General features: G+C 36.2%; 1 protein-coding gene across 39 annotated transcripts in view; it reads right to left on the reverse strand.

Moving 5' to 3' along the window:
- Positions 1-16,149, reverse strand: part of ABI3BP (ABI family member 3 binding protein) — a 187,678-nt gene that overhangs the window by 83,201 nt on the left and 88,328 nt on the right. For 24 of the 39 annotated variants that reach the window (XM_072414769.1, XM_072414669.1, XM_072414687.1 and 21 more), the window contains 14 exons: positions 14,969-15,037; positions 13,484-13,561; positions 10,278-10,346; positions 9,895-9,954; positions 9,353-9,445; positions 8,613-8,681; positions 7,083-7,157; positions 5,588-5,662; positions 5,040-5,111; positions 3,732-3,806; positions 3,269-3,340; positions 1,862-1,936; positions 1,291-1,362; positions 50-124 (listed from right to left, as the gene is read on the reverse strand). In XM_072414769.1, coding sequence (XP_072270870.1) covers positions 50-124; positions 1,291-1,362; positions 1,862-1,936; positions 3,269-3,340; positions 3,732-3,806; positions 5,040-5,111; positions 5,588-5,662; positions 7,083-7,157; positions 8,613-8,681; positions 9,353-9,445; positions 9,895-9,954; positions 10,278-10,346; positions 13,484-13,561; positions 14,969-15,037 — 1,029 coding nt within the window. The remainder of the gene's footprint in view (positions 1-49; positions 125-1,290; positions 1,363-1,861; positions 1,937-3,268; positions 3,341-3,731; positions 3,807-5,039; positions 5,112-5,587; positions 5,663-7,082; positions 7,158-8,612; positions 8,682-9,352; positions 9,446-9,894; positions 9,955-10,277; positions 10,347-13,483; positions 13,562-14,968; positions 15,038-16,149) is intronic. The other 15 variants (XM_072414736.1, XM_072414651.1, XM_072414855.1 and 12 more) reach the window with 13 other exon arrangements.

The following is a 16,149-nucleotide window of genomic DNA, read 5'->3' on the forward strand; positions in this document are numbered from 1 at the left end:
TTTTTGGCTTTCCTGATAGCTAGAAATACTACAAAATGGTAATCTTTACCTATGGTAGTTGTTTGCTTTTGGAAAGGCAAGTGTGTACTCTTTTTTGGCATTAGAGTTGATACAAGAAGTTTCCCTGTTAAAAGAGCACAGCTAAATGAGATATAACAATATTTCTAATAATAATTTATAACTAATATATTTTATATAATGCCACCATGCAGCACAGAGAACACATAAGTAAATTTGTCCAGAAAAGGATGATGGACAAAAGAGGAAAACAGCAAAAAATAAATGATACAGCTGTGGACAAATTTGTTGGTACTCTAAAACAGGGCCACTATCAATATTTTCTGAGTCCCATATTATGTAAACTTTCTGGCCTCTCTTCTCTGTAGTCTACAGAGTAAACTAAAGGATCTGAGCTAACCAGCAAGGAAGCCAGGCACAAATTGGGGGTCATGGTACACCTGCATCTGGCTACTTTGCTAGCTTACCAGACCCCCAACCTAGATCTCTTCTGGCTGGATCAGACCCCTCATTGCACCTCAATTACATGCTGGCTAGCCTGGTGCAAGTGGAAGATTTGAACCAACGCAGCAAGGGAAGCAGGTTCTGCACTTGTTGGGTTTGAGCTAAGGTGCAGGTGAAAGAGTAGGGTTTGGGTAGCCGACATGGGAGCCAGCTGCATCTGGAAACTTTCTGGAGAGCTTAGCCCCCCCTGAAACTGGCTTCCTTGCTCTCTTTCTTATCTACACCCACCTTCTACCATCTATACTCTTGCACTTTGTCTCTTCTCTCCCTCAATTTTTCCCATGACTCTCCCAACATTTTTTCCTGGTCTATTTCTTTCTTCTATACTCCTCTTATGCCCCATAAATATCCTCTCAACCTGACCTTCTTTTCACCCTCATTCCCATGTGTGTCTTTCCTCTTTAACATTCCTCTACCCTGCTCTCTCCTCTCCATAATGTTCCCCATATGTCCCTGTCATAAAAACCCTTCTTCTATCATGTCTCTTTTTAGAGACTTAGGAGAAGATTAGAAAACTGCTGTCTTCTCCCAGTACCCGCTAGTGGAAACTGTGCATGCACCCTTTCTGACCTATCCACAGTTTCAACTAGTGGCTGCTGGATAGGGACAACTTTTTTTAGTAGCAAACCAGCCCTGATAAAAAGCTTTTTTGATCTGGACACAGTACTAAAATAATTTGTATTTCACTAATGGCAGCCCTGTGGTGAAACTGTAAAGCAAAATCCTAATTAAAAAGAAAGCCAACACTTTCATCATATGTGCCTTTACCAGAAGTTGTGCGAAGTTTAACAGGTCTATCAGTGCTCACTGGTGGTACATCAATAGACTCAGATACATCTCCTAGTAAAAAAGTCATAATGAAATCAGACAATAAAAAAAGTATTAGGCGCTGTTCTAATTTCTAACAATAACAATAACTGCATATGCAGATGTGGAATATTTGAATAGTAGAAAAAAGGCCTAATTCTACAAATGAACAGTGTGCGTTTACAAGTAGAAATGCAGGAATAATGCTACAACAGTAGAAAAACAGGATTTACCAGTGAATATAGCACGGTTACCACTGTAGCTAATGCAAGCATCATTGCAACAGCATTAAAGGAAAATTCAGCCTTTTTTGGCCTCCAAGCTTTGCAATAATTGTTTTTTTAACTGGAGTACAGTCAACTAGTAATAGTTTATATATTATAGACTGTATAATATACGGAAGCTTTGAAGCAAGAGAGCAGAGATAGTAAATTACGATTTTTTTCCAGTGATGGCAATACAAAATCCCCTCTTAGTATAAGATTTTTGGCTTTCCTGATAGCTAGAAATACTACAAAATAGTAATCTTTACCTATGGTAGTGGTTTGCTTTTGGAAAGGTAAATGTGTACTCTTTTTTGGCAGCAGAGTTGATATAGGATGTATCCCTGTTAAAAAAGCACAGCTAAATGAGTTATGGCAATAAATCTAACATTCATTTTTATCTTTTATGCTTTCTATAATGCCACCATGCAGCACAGAGAACAACACAAATAAATGTGTCCAGAAAAATATGAGGAACAATGAAACTAGGCTGAACAATAAATGATATACAGTTGTAAACAAATTTGTTGGTAATCTGAAACTGCGCCGCCAACAGCAATCTCTGGGTCCCATTTTAGGTAAATTTCCATTGTCGGGTCAAGTCAAGTCAATGATCTGGGCTAACCAGCAAAGGAGCTAGGTGGAAATGAAGTCCAATTGTACTTGGTTGGCTGACCTGACTCTCTACTTGAACCTGGATCTTTTTCTGGCAAGACCAGTCTCTTAACTGCATCTGAATCACTTGCTGGCTAGTCAGGTGTAGGGAGTGAGAATGCCTTTGACATTCTTGTGAAAATTTCCTTGATCTTCCGATGGGTCCGTGAAATTTCACAGACCCATCAGAAGATCGAGGAAATCATTACAGGAGGATTACTGCGGCTGCAATGCAGCCATGGGAATCCTCCAGTGCTCGTCCCCGGGCACTAGAAGTTAAATGAGGACTTGCCCTTATTGCAGCCGCGGTACTACTCCTGTTAGTGTGAGTCCCGCGGCTGTGCTCATCATAAATGAATGCAGCCATAGGAATGATCCTGTGATGGTTCCCACGGCTGCATTCATTCATGATGAGCACAGCCACGGGACTCTGTTCTTCGATAGAGAATCTCTATCCAAGAGAGGTCCCAAAATATTCGATCTTGACGGCCGAATTTACACAGGTCGTTCTAGCCTACATGTTCGTATAGAATATTATATATGTAGGTGTAGAATATTAGTAGAAAGGTATTATGCCACAAATGGACATTAGGCCTAACAATGGGTTATACAGGGAAAATATTTACAAACAATATTGAAAACAGGCTTTAGAAGGGAATATAGTGCAGGTATAACTATGCCTATGCCAGTACCCTATTCAGTAGAAATAATACAGAGTACTAGTCTTTACCTATGGTAGTTGTGTGCTTTCGGAAAGGCAATTGTGCACTCTTTTTTGGCATTAATGTTGAAACTGAAACTGTACATGCACCCTTTCTGATTTATACACAGGTCCAACTATTGGCCATCAGGTGAAATCAGTTTTTTAGGTAGTGGTCAGGACCTGATCAAAAGCTCTTCTGATCCAGACCCAATAAAAATTTCTCTTTGTTCCCCCCATGATAGCAACCATGCTCTAAAACAGTAACGCAAAAGCTCAATGCTTGGGAAAGAAAAAACACTTTTATCATATATGCCTTTACCAGAAGTTGTGCGAAGTTTAACAGGTATCTCAGTGCTCACTTGTGGTTCATCAATAGACTCAGATACATCCCCTGGTAAAAAAGCCATTATGAAATCAGACAATTAAAAGAATTATGCACTGTTATAATTTCCTAAATTATTTTAACAATAACTCCATGTGCAGGTATGGCATATTAGAAGAAAGACATAATGCTACAAATGAACATTATGCTTTTACAAGTAGATATGCAGAAAAAGTATTTAAAAATGTGTGTGTATATGTGACAACAGTAGAAAATAGGATTTTCCAGTGATTACAACACAGTTACTACTGCAGATAATGCAACAGCATTAAAGGAAAACTCTGCCTATTATGGTTTACAAGCGATTTTGCTTTTTCAGTGATAACAAAACTCTGTTCTCCTAGTGTATGACTCTTGGCTTTCCTGATAGATAGACATACTACAGAATACTAGTCTTTACCTATAGTAGTTGTGTGCTTTTGGAAAGGCAAGTGTGTACTCTTTTTTGGAATTAGAGTTGATACTGGATGTACTCCTGTTCAAAAAAAGCACAGTTAAATGAGATATGACAGTATGTATAATATTAATTTATAACTAATATGCTTTTTATAAAAAATGAAATTATACAGCACAGAGTATTTCTGGGCTCCATACTAGGAAGACATCCTGGGTTCCCTCCCCCATGTCTAAAAGTTCCAGTAAGGGAACAGGGTGCAAATGGAGAGTCTAAACATTCCCTCCACTTGAACCTTAATCTTTTTGTGGCGGGACCAAACCCTTTATTTGCACCTGGATCCCTTGCTGGCTACTCAAAGTGGAAGTTTTGAGCTAAACTAGCAAAGTAGCCAAATGCTGCATTTGTTGGGTTTGGCCCAACACCCAAGCCCACTCCCATACCTTTTGCCCTTGTTCTCTCTTCTCTTTGCTTGTTCTCCCATGTTTCTGTCATCTCCACTCTTCTTACACAGGGCCTGCTTTATTTAAGCTCTCCAAGACTGAAAAAAATAGGCTATCATGGGTGAACCTGGGTGATCGCTTCCTGGATTGAAAATATTTGCTAACTAATAGGAAATTATTTTAAGAAATTCATTCCATGTTTGTTGGATTACCTGCGTTCTCCCATGATAGTCTATCCTCCCCAGTGGGCCTGATTTATTACAGCTCTCCAAAGCTAGGGAGAATACACTTTTTTCAGTGAAGCTGGGTGATACAGCAAACCTGGAATGGATTTCTTAAAAGTCATTTGCTATTTGTTAGCAAATGATTTCAGTCCTGGACCAGAATAATTCCTGGTTTGTTGGATCACCCAGCTTAACTGATGAAAGTGTATTCTCTCCAGTCTTGGGGAGCTTTAAAAAATTAGGCCCAATGTCTCTATTCTCTCCCCTGTGGCTCTCTCAACTCCACCTTTCTCTTTCACATGTCTACTCTTCTTTCCCCATGTCTCTTGCCTCTCCACTGTTTTACACTGTTCTTACTATGTCTCTTTTCAGAGATTTAAAATCGTATCAGAAAGCAGCTGTTCTCTCCAGGGTGCCGCAAACTGAGACAACACACTTTTCTGATTGATACACAGCTCTAACTACCAGTCTTTAAGAGAGGCCGGGTTTATGGATAGCAGTCAGGACCTGATCAAAAGCACTACTGATCCAGGCCCATAAAATTCTCTTTGTTCCCCCCTGATAGCAACCCTGCCTTGAAACGGTAAAGCAAAAGCTCAATGCTTGGGAAAGAAAAAACACTTTCAACTTTTCATATGTGCCTTTACCAGAAGTTGTGTGAAGTTTAACAGGTATCTCAGTGCTCACTTGTGGTATATCAATAGGCTCAGATACATCTCCTGGTGAAAAAGCCATTATGAAATCAGACAATGAAAGTATTAGATACGGTTCTAATTTCTGAAACTGATAACAATAAGTGCATATGGAATATAAAATGAAAGGCATAATTCTACAAATAGACAGTATGCGTTTACATGTGGATAAGCAGGAATAATGCTACAACAGTAGAAAACAGGATTTCTGAATGATTGCAGCAGAGATACCACTACAGATAATGCAAGCACCATTGCAACAGCATTAAATGAAAACCGCCTAGAATGGTTTTCAAGCTTAGCAATAATTGTTTTTTAACTGGAGCACAGTCAACTAGTAAACATTTATGTATTATAGACAGAGAGCTGTGAAGCAAGACGGTAGAGATGGTAAATAACAATGTTTTTTTTCAGTGATAGGAATACAAAATGTTTTGCCCTCTTAGTAAAAAGATTCTTGGTTTTCCTAATAGGTAGAAATACTACAGAATAGTAAAATGTACCTATGGTAGTTGTGTGCTTTTGGAAAGGGAAGGGAGTAGTCTTTTTTGGCATTGGAGTTGATATAGGATGTATCCCTGTTAAAAAAGCACAGCTAAATGAGATATGACAATATATCTAAATCCCATATGCTTTTTATAAAAATGAAACTTTGCAGAGTATTTCGTATGCTTATTTTACATTATATGAAATTTTAATCTATCACTAATATATCTTAAAAATGCTGCCATGTAGCCAAGTACAATATGAGTAAAAGTCTCATGAAAAATGAACGATGGACACCGGAAGTATACAGATAAATGATATACAGGTAGTCCCTGGGTTACATACGAGATAGGGACTGTAGGTTTGTTCTTAAGCTGAATTTGTATGTAATGTGTAACAGGTACAATATTTTAATACTGTACTGTTACTGTATAAAATTCTCACTGTCTCCCTGGCAGTATGAATAATGAGGATTTTTAAATGTAAAAGCGGTACATTTAAAAATCCTCATTATTTTAAATTTCCCGTCTGGTCCCGCCTACCTGCCCCACAGTCCCGCCCTCCAGCCTAAGGCTTGCGAGCAGATGCCCAGCTGGCATTTGCTTCTCCTGGCCTCACGTCCCCAACATTCACACGCCAGAGATGTAGATGCCGGCCATCCCTGGAGGATGCAGTGGGCATCGCTGGAGGACACTGTGGGCACTGCTGGAGGACCCCGCTGGAACCTGGATACCAGGTAGGTAGGACATGGTAAACTCCCTGGCAACTCCACCACGAGTGTGGCTTGGGGTTACCGCTTTTGGCACTGAAACCCTGAACCACACTTAGGAACACCGCAGGGGAGGTTAATCAAAAAGCAAACAACAAAAACAAAAAATCTTTATAGAGCTTAGACATTCATTAACTTCTGGAGCAAGCTGTGCTTTAAAATGCAAAAAGAAACAACCGCAGAGTTTATCTTGGTCATTAAAGAGTTACAAGATGTTGAAGAAGAGCTCACCCCGCTAAGATTACCCACAATCGCATGTTTAGCAAAATATTTCTTCTGCAAGTCATGCAAACTGCCCTGCACACAGCGAGCAGGGAACCTAGGGGCCGCTGTATGTCAGATGTCCTTAACCCAGGGACTATCTGTACAATGGTGTTAAGTACCATATTGTTGGTACTTAACAATAACTGCATATGCAGGTATGGAATATTAGGAGAAAGGGAACATTCCACAAATGGACATTATTTTTACAACTGGATGTGCAAGAAATGTATTTAAAAATAATGCCACAATATTGGAAAACAGTGCTTCCAAACCCAGAGATATTTGTTTTGTTTAATTCACCTGGCTTACAATCAGCTTATAAATGTTATATGTTATAAACATAAAGCACCGAAGGAAAAGAGATTGGTAAATAATGATTTTGGCTCAGTGATAGTAATACAAGACATTTTGCTTCCCTGTTACTATTAGATTTTAGCCTTCCCTATTCAGTAGAAATAATATAGAGTACTAATCTTTACCTATGGTAGTTGTGTGCTTTTGAAAAGGCAATTGTGCACTCTTTTTTGGCATTAGAGTTGATAAAGGATGTATCCCTGTTAAAGAAAGCACAGCTAAATGAGATATATATCTAATAATAATTTATACTTAAGGTTCTTTTTATAAAGCCACCATGCAGCACAAAGGTAAAAAGAAGAGTAACTGTGTCCAGCAATATAAAGTGATGGACAATGGAGGTATAAAGAAAAATAAATGATATACAACCATGAAAAAAAATTGTTGGCACAACTCCAAAATAAAGAAGAACCCACAGTTTTTTTCTGAAATAATTTGAAAATCACAAAAGTAGTATTTTTTTCAACACAATTTTTCCAAATTATAACAAAAATGAAAACGACAGGGGAAAAAATGATGGGATCATTAACCTAATACTGTATTTTGTTGCACAACATTCAGAGATATTCATAGCAAACAAGCTATTCCTGTAGGGTTGAAATCAGGACTCATAGAAGGCCACTTGGTAATAGCCCAAGAGTTGTATATATTATATTTATTAGTCTGTCATTGTATGGTTGAAGGATCCATGATTGGGACTGGGCTTTCTGAAACCCTAGACTATGTTTTTCTTTTGATATTTTTGAGATTTCATTGTTACCTGCATAGTCTTATGTGCCCTTTGCCAGATGCAGCAAAGCATCCCCAAACCATAAACAAGCCTCCTCTATGTTTTACAGTGAGTATAGTGTTTGTTTTCTTCATTGCTTCAAAGCTTTATTGCCTTGCCTGTGGACATAAAACTAGTGTTCCAAAGCTACAGTTTTCGATTTTTATAAAATTCAATTGGACATTCTCCTGGAAATATTGTGGCTTGTCATTATGCAATTGAGCAAATTCCAGTCTAGCTTTTTTATATTTTTTTTCAATAACAATGTCCACCTGGGTCTTCTTCTATTGAATCCACCTTTACTCAAAAAGCAACAGACAATCCAATCAAAGTCAGATGGGCACATACTTCTGCCCAATTTGAGGCCTATTTAACTCCTATGGCAATATTTAACAGTCCAATGGACCCTAAACCTCTTATCTTAGATTGTAAGCGCTTTCGTGCTCGGTCCTCTCCTCCCCCTGTGTTACTGTCTGTGTCTGTCATTTGCAACCCCTATTTATTGTACAGCACTGCGTAATATGTTGGTGCTATATAAATACTGTTTAATAACAATAAAAAAAAATATTATATATTTGCAACTTTTGCCACAGGGACATCTAACTGCTTGGAGATGGCCTTTGTCTTTATTATGCTTGTTTATAATTTGCTTGGTCATGCAGGTATACAGGAGACTATTTATTTTCATGTTTTCACTTTTCAGGAGGCATTAAGCCTTTTTTTTTAATGAACTGTAAGGTTACCAAGCAATTTGTCCATGACTATACATAAGCAAACATAATATAGCTAGGTAATCTGCATGGTTGCTTCAGCTTTGCAGTCCTTTTTCAGTAAAGCAAAAACTAAATGTATAAGAAAACAAACACTTCCATATATTTGCCTTTACCAGAAGTTGTGTGAAGTTTAACAGGTGTATGGAGGGTCACTTGTGGTACAATAGACAATGATAGATTTTCTGGTAAAAAAAAAGTCATAATGAAATCAGACAATAAAAAGTATTAAGCCTGGTTACAAATGCTAAAATTAATGTATCAATAGTTGCATATGAAGGTATGGAATTTAGAAGAAAGCTTCTAAAATGCTTTTAAAACAGGATGCAAGGAAAAAGTATTTACATATAATACCACAACAGTAGAAAACAGGCTTTACTACCTAATGAAAGTATATTGCAATTACATTAAAGAATAACTCTGTCTATAATTAATTTCTTAATCTTGTATAGTACCAAGCAGGTTCACAATCCCCTGCTGTAATTCTACTAATGGTTAGCATATTTCATATCCCCCTGTTGACTGAACAATTGTTCTCACTGTTCTCACATATATTTCTGTAAGTCATCCGATTTAAAAGATATCTTAAGCCTGGCCTTAAGTCTGTGAGGAATTTTACAACAGAGAGACCTTTCCTATATCTGCGATCACTGTACCTGAGCTGAAAAGCAAAATTCAGGTGTAGAAAAGATTGAGAAAGATCACTCTCAACTGTGTTGCAGAAAGTTTTAAAGATGCAAAAAATAAACTAATTCTACCTTAAACCTTATGGTGGTTAAACAAGGAATATGATGTATAAAGTACATTAGAAGGGACAGGACATAAAAATAAAGGGGACATCCAAATCTATTTTTACCCGCTTTGGTCTTGTGCTGCTCTGGAAGTAAATGCCTGCTTACTGTGGAGCTTTGCAATTGTGGCGCTTCACTGGATACCGGTTTCTCACCTGCTGAAAAGGCCACACTGAACTGAAACTGCACCGAAAGTGTGAAAAAGTACCATGTATATCATTTATGTAAGTATCTGTTAAAAGATATGATGTGGTTGTGACACCATAACCTAAACCTGGAAAATTACTGATGGAAAATTAAGCTGTAATTTTTACTGTCTACTGTTCAGCAATACAAGAGTCTGACTCCAAACGCTTTGATAAATGAAGTCCATAATGAGTTAAATATATCTGACACCACTACCATGAACATATTTTAGTTTCTGTCTCTATTAATTTATAACTAAATTGATTTGCTAGCAGTCAGTCATAAACATGTAGTGATATCTGTCTGATTGCATAGCTAATTACAAATCCTTTGGTAATTGCAAAATTGTAGCTTAACAACATATGGTTAGCAATAACATATATGCTTTGTAATAAATGTTTTTAAGGAAAAAAAAAGTTACCAGGAATTATGTTTGAGATTGTCAATGGCTGAGGTATATAGGTAGCCAGTTGATCCCTTTCTAAAAGAAATTAACAGTTATTTAGCTTTTGAATTTGACATTCACATAACAGCATGGATGGCACAAGAGGAATGATGAAGCAAGGACGCCTTGGAAATATTTTCCTAAAGATGAAATACTGCGATTGGCAAACAATTCTACAAGCCCAACCTAGTATGCAGGAAATTTCAGTATGAAGCCATTCATAGATGGACTGCACCAACTTTTAAGCAATGTTGCTAATTGCTCGAAGCTTTTTATTATATTTATGAAGCAACAGAAAGGTCACAGTGTGAAAGCAGCTGAATATTGCTGTGATAGCATGATAAAGCCTCTTCGTTTACCCAGTACAGTCTCTGGCTGTACAACTGGAAGTTCCTTTGTAAATGGAACTGTTGCAATTGTAGGTGAGGCTGTTAAAAGAAAACAAGTATAAAAATCTTAGGCGACAGGTAAAATATAGTGTATTAAAAATGCACTTACACTTTGAGGTTTATGTCCTGCTATTTGGATTTCAGACAATCCCTTATTGACCACCAATGTCTAAAGGATTTAGACCTACATCCTAATTGGCTGGCATTTGTATATGAGGGTCCACTTCTATTTTTAATAGTTTATGTTGTGTATTTGCCTGGTAATTGGAAAATGATGCTGCATACAATGGGCCTGATTTTTTAAAGCTCTCCAGGGCTGGAGAGGATACACTTTCAACTGTTAACTTGGGTGATCCAGCAAACCTGGAATGGATTTCTTCAATGAAATTTGCTATTTGCTAGCAACTGTTTGGAATCCTGGATCAGATCTATTCCAGGTTTGCTGGATCACCCAGCTCCACTGAAAAAAGTGTATTCTGTCCAGCCTTGGAGAGCTTTAATAAATCAGGCTCAATGTATGCACATTTATGTGTAATATACCTGCTGTCCCAGGGTACTACTAATCACCAGGGTAACCAGGATTTTACCAATTATTGCTAACAGTAAAGTCTTGTTCGAATGGGTGGTGGAAACAGCCAATCCCAGGTGTTTCCTGCCCCAAGGCCCGTTTTTAATGAACAGTTGGACAGTGAGCGGCAGCTCACTGCTAATCCCATTCATTGAGAGGCAAAAGGTGAGAAACTATACATCAACTGTGCAACTGGAGTCAATTCCCCAGAAAAAGCATACTATCTTTTCAGTACTAAACGTTATTTGCTCATTTATATGTCACTATACAGCTTATTATGCATTTTAGTTGAATATATAATATTTTGATAAACATAGTATTATAAAAACTATTTTTTCCTAATTGTGTTTATGAAAACAAAGTACAAAAAAAAATCACAAATTGTTTTGCGGCTTTATTATTATCACACCATCTGAGTGATATTTGTTGTGAGCTACTATGAAGCACCTATTAAAGAGAGCAATAAACAGGGACAGTCTACAAAAAAAAACACAAACTCATTCAGGATTAACTAGGGGATCCAATAGTTCAGTTACATCATGCAGTAATACATGAATACACATTTCTGCCATATTTATGTGTGTATTAAACATTTTTAAAATAATGCAGATTGGTCAACTGTTTATTATGCAGAAGTCAACTATCACATAAGTTATGGTACTGAAACAGTTATGACTTAACTGCATTAAGTGCAAGAGGGGCTGAGCAGAGCAAATTATTTATATGTATACTAGGAAACACAATTATATAAAACGTATGCCGTTTGGTGAACTGATCCCAGTGTGTTTTAGATTAAACAATTCAGCTACCAGAAGTTTTTAGTATGTCATATGATTTTAGTTTAGCACATGTTACATTGCTGGATGCACTACTGATAAGGAAATATTGAATATTCCTGGGAGATTAATGACTTGGATGGAAATTCAATCAGAAGAGTTGAATTTATTTTGGACTTGTAAAGGAAAACACTTGTGGGAAAGTCTAATGATTAGTTTACATAAACACGCCACATCATATAAGCATATTACAATTAAATTACACTTTTTAAACTTGTAATTTAGTGGAATCAGTCTGACATCTTATATTTTAAAATACAACTTATTAGGGACTTTATAAAAATAAGAAATACCATCATATGGCAGTTTTTTGTAGAACGACGTGTGTGTGTTGGGGGGGTAGCTGAAAGCATGTGTTTAACAAATAAAAAAGTCCAGATAATGAGAAATAGAGGCTGTGGAAACAGAGTGGCCTCTCCTTGAAGGACAGATGGAATACTAACCCATACATTTCTGCCAAAATCATGTCTATTTTAAGGTTCTTTTTTAAGAAATCATAGGTCTGGTCTGTGCAGGCACTGGACTTTGTGGTGTTAATTGCTTACTTGGCACCATAGCAACCTGTGTTGAGAAATTACAACTTTTGATGAAGGGCTCACTTGGAAAAAGTTGGTCCCATTGATTCAGCACAATAGTAAGTACAAGAAAATATGTGGCTCCTATATCTCTTGAAAAAGCCCCACAATGTCACTGTGAAACGCATTGAGTTTTGGAAGTTTCCCGGGAGATATTAAATATCATTGCGATTAGAAAAGATTATATTGATTTATCCAGAAGCTTTGGGAGCTCCGGAATAAACATCACATGAGATTGTTGCTGCATAATTTAATCTGATTGTGCTGAACAACTGTTTTTGTAATTGTTTTTATTGATGTAAATAAAATACTATATTTTTTATTAATATTGGGGTGATCTGAAGTTTTGGATTGTCTGAAAAATCCCTATGGTTTCTGGGGGAAACTATAAACATAACAGAATTGTGTACATACATGTTGTTATCCACTGGGATTGACAGACTTTCAATGTTTTATATTAGTCAAATAGCTACATGAAATCTGTTATTCCCTATTAACAATAATTTTTGGGTAAAAAACAAAACAAAAAACTTTACATTAGATAACTGAACAATCCAGAATATGCCAGTTGTGTGTAGAATATAGTTATCAGAGGAGACTTTTCAAACTTGTCCAAACAATTGTTCCTCTCTAGTTAAGTCAGCTAGTAATCACGTTGATATATTATAGCCAAAATCCACTTTATGTACACAAAGTGATTTTACTTGGCTTTCAGCACCTATAAGAGCATATTATCCTATCATCATGGCCCAAAGGTAAAACATTAAAACATGTCAGAGTCATAAATTGATCCTGGAAGACAAAACAGAACAATTTGGCAAATCTGGCAACTCCAGGTTGATAAATATCTTCTACCTACCACTGGTTAATGGTTTATGGGTTGATTGTTTCTTAAAAATACAAAAGTATCATGTTTTCCAACAGTTTTTTTATGATCCCCAAGACCCCAATGTTTCTGTGACATTCTTTATGCTTCCTATTATGTAACTGGATGCATAACGTGTAGGCTAAATTTAATAAGGTTGGGAAAAACATGTCAAACTTTCTAGTCCTGGGTCATCTCAATACAGGTTGTGGGGAAATTCCATGAGGAAAAATAATATTAAGCTAGGATTGGCCTAAGCATCAAGAAAAGTTAGACGCGAACAGGCGGCACATTGTATTATTAAAATCCCTTTTAGATTATTGCACTATTACCTAAAGAAAATGTAGGTCTGGTCTGTGCAGGCACTGGGCTTTGTGGTGTTAATTGCTTACTTGGTACCATAGCAACCTCTGTTGAGAAATAATCACATTTGATGAGTTGACAGAATTATATAAAATTCCCATAACATCTATTTTCTTTTATTTTACTGTTTGTGCAAAAAGTATTGTTTGAAATTGTCTGACTTGTACAATACATGTTGTCCTGTCATAACTAGGCAACTTATTCCAACCAGCACTGCTAATCTACATTGCAGCAAATACAATTTGCCCCTACTGCAAATAAGTACTGCAAATAAGTAATGTATTTCTCCGATTTAGCACAGTAAATCATTTTGCTTCAAAATGTACATGAGTAAGAGAATAAAGTTTTTTTATACTCCGTAAGAATGCCAGTCTCATAATTTTCTAAAACACAGGTAAGAACCAGTGAGCTTTCATTGATTACTTGGCTCGGTTTCATGCCAGGTAAATGTCTATCAATTCTTAAATAACTATAGCAAAAATATTATTTTTTCTTTTACAAGAATTGAAAACATAAAACTAATGTGAAGGAGATTTGCTAAAGGAGTACATTTTGCTTTCAATGGCTGTTTTATAAAAAAAAAGAAGCTCTAAATGAAGGTAAGGTGTGCAAAAAATAGCAAAAATATACTGCACCACTTTACACAATATATGTATTTTTTCTAATACTTATACTGAAACTGGAATTAAAGAAGACTTTAAAATAATAATGAAACTATTTTTTTCTTTTAGTTATCTAACATGTTTTTCTACCAATTCCCCCCTACAAAAATGAATAACTTTGAATTTTGAATGAATATTAAGCATTTTCAGCATAAAAAAACAGTAGCAACATTGTCCGTATTGTTTTTGCCTTATTCAAAACATGACACAAATGTGTGGGGAAAAATTAAACGGCCTGAAATTAATTTTAATGCATGTCCAGCCAAACATATTTCCAACTTCACAGGGATAAATAGATTTTTTTTTCTCATATCCAGACAGGATGTTAAGGGAACTCATCAACAGCAACACAGACAAATTCAAACCTTGATTTAGGTTTTTTTAGTGTAGTGGAGAAAGGCTAGAACCCTTGTAACATTGAGTGATGGAGGACATGTCTAAGTAAAAATAAATATAAAGGAGGACTGGATAGCAGTAAAAAAAAAACTATTAAAAAGAGACAGGGATGTTATTCCTTTAATCTATCAAGATGTTTTTGACTTGACGTACACTTTTAAAAAAAGAACAGTGCCATGCATGTCCTTTATGATCCAGAACATTGTACCAAGTAGGCTTACACTAAAAACATTCAAGGATAAACTAGGTCTTCCTAATTAAAATTGCACTGAATAGCATTGGATATTGTAATTTGTTTATTTTGGTTTGCTATCTCTACAAAAATTTTATGGACAGTTTTGCTAAAATAAGCTTAACTGAAAGAACAACAGCCATGAAGCAGAAAGTTGTAATTACCCAATTTAGTATGTGGTTCCTCTGTGCTGGAAAGTACTTCAGACTCAGTAACTTTTGTTTTAGTGGGAGCTGAAGCAAAGCAAACAAATATAATTTGTATAAAAGATTTAGTTAGGCTTCAATAATTATGAATAAAAACAGAATACTAAGACAGAAAAATAAAATGATTTGTCTTAGAGGAGACAATTTTGGGACATTAAAGCTATGACTCCTTAAGTAACTAAGTATGAACATTGCCTATATCATTCTGGAGGACTCATTTAGGAAGGTTTAGGGATTATGGTAAACGGACTGTAAAAGTAAGAAATGGAGGCCTATTATAGCCAATTACATGTTCAGAAAGCAAGTACCTGTTGGGCAATACCTCCATCACCCATTCTTTGCTTACAGATATTTTAAACCAGCGACATTGAATTCTGAGGTTACTTTAATTGTTTTTCATGAAATAATAATACTACTACAGACCCAGCTTACAAAAAAAGATCCTATGCCCATATCGGCAATATTAAAGTGCACCTATAACCCAGACCATGGACACTAAACTACCTACATATTCTTAACAAGCAGTAAAACAAGACATCCTTGACCTCTTTAGGTGAAGTTATACTTTCTTGAAAATCCTCAACGATCAGAACAAAAACTAATGTGTCAGACAGTTTCTAACAGCTTAGAAACAACTGTTGTTGTTTACATTAGGGGACTGACAGTAAGCCAAGGTTAAAAAACAAAACACAAGAACTTTGAAATAATAAAGTGTTTTACTGATTGTTTAGAAGATTAAACATCCTGTTAGCACTAATCATTGACCAACATTATACCTATGAACCAGAACACTGATCTATGAACAGTACAATTTAAGCCTTCAGGTTTTTATCTGATGGTCAACCTCCCACACACATCACATTGTCATAACCAATTGCAAAATGAAAGGGCTAGTAAGAATCACTTTGGTCTGGAATTTAAACCAGTTAAAAACTTGTGTTAATAAACCTTTCTTGAACCAGCAGAAGAGCTACATTTATTCCAAACTATAACAAAGTAGCACATCTTATCATGCCTATACATTTGTCAATCATGATAAACTCATGATAAACAAACCAAGTAAATGGTTAGTATTATACATTTTGTTCAACACATTTTAGGAAATTAGGAAAACTGTAAAACATTGAACATGTGGAAGA

Source organism: Pyxicephalus adspersus, chromosome 1 (assembly GCF_032062135.1).
Source record: "Pyxicephalus adspersus chromosome 1, UCB_Pads_2.0, whole genome shotgun sequence".
Classification (NCBI taxonomy): Eukaryota; Metazoa; Chordata; class Amphibia; order Anura; family Pyxicephalidae; genus Pyxicephalus; species Pyxicephalus adspersus.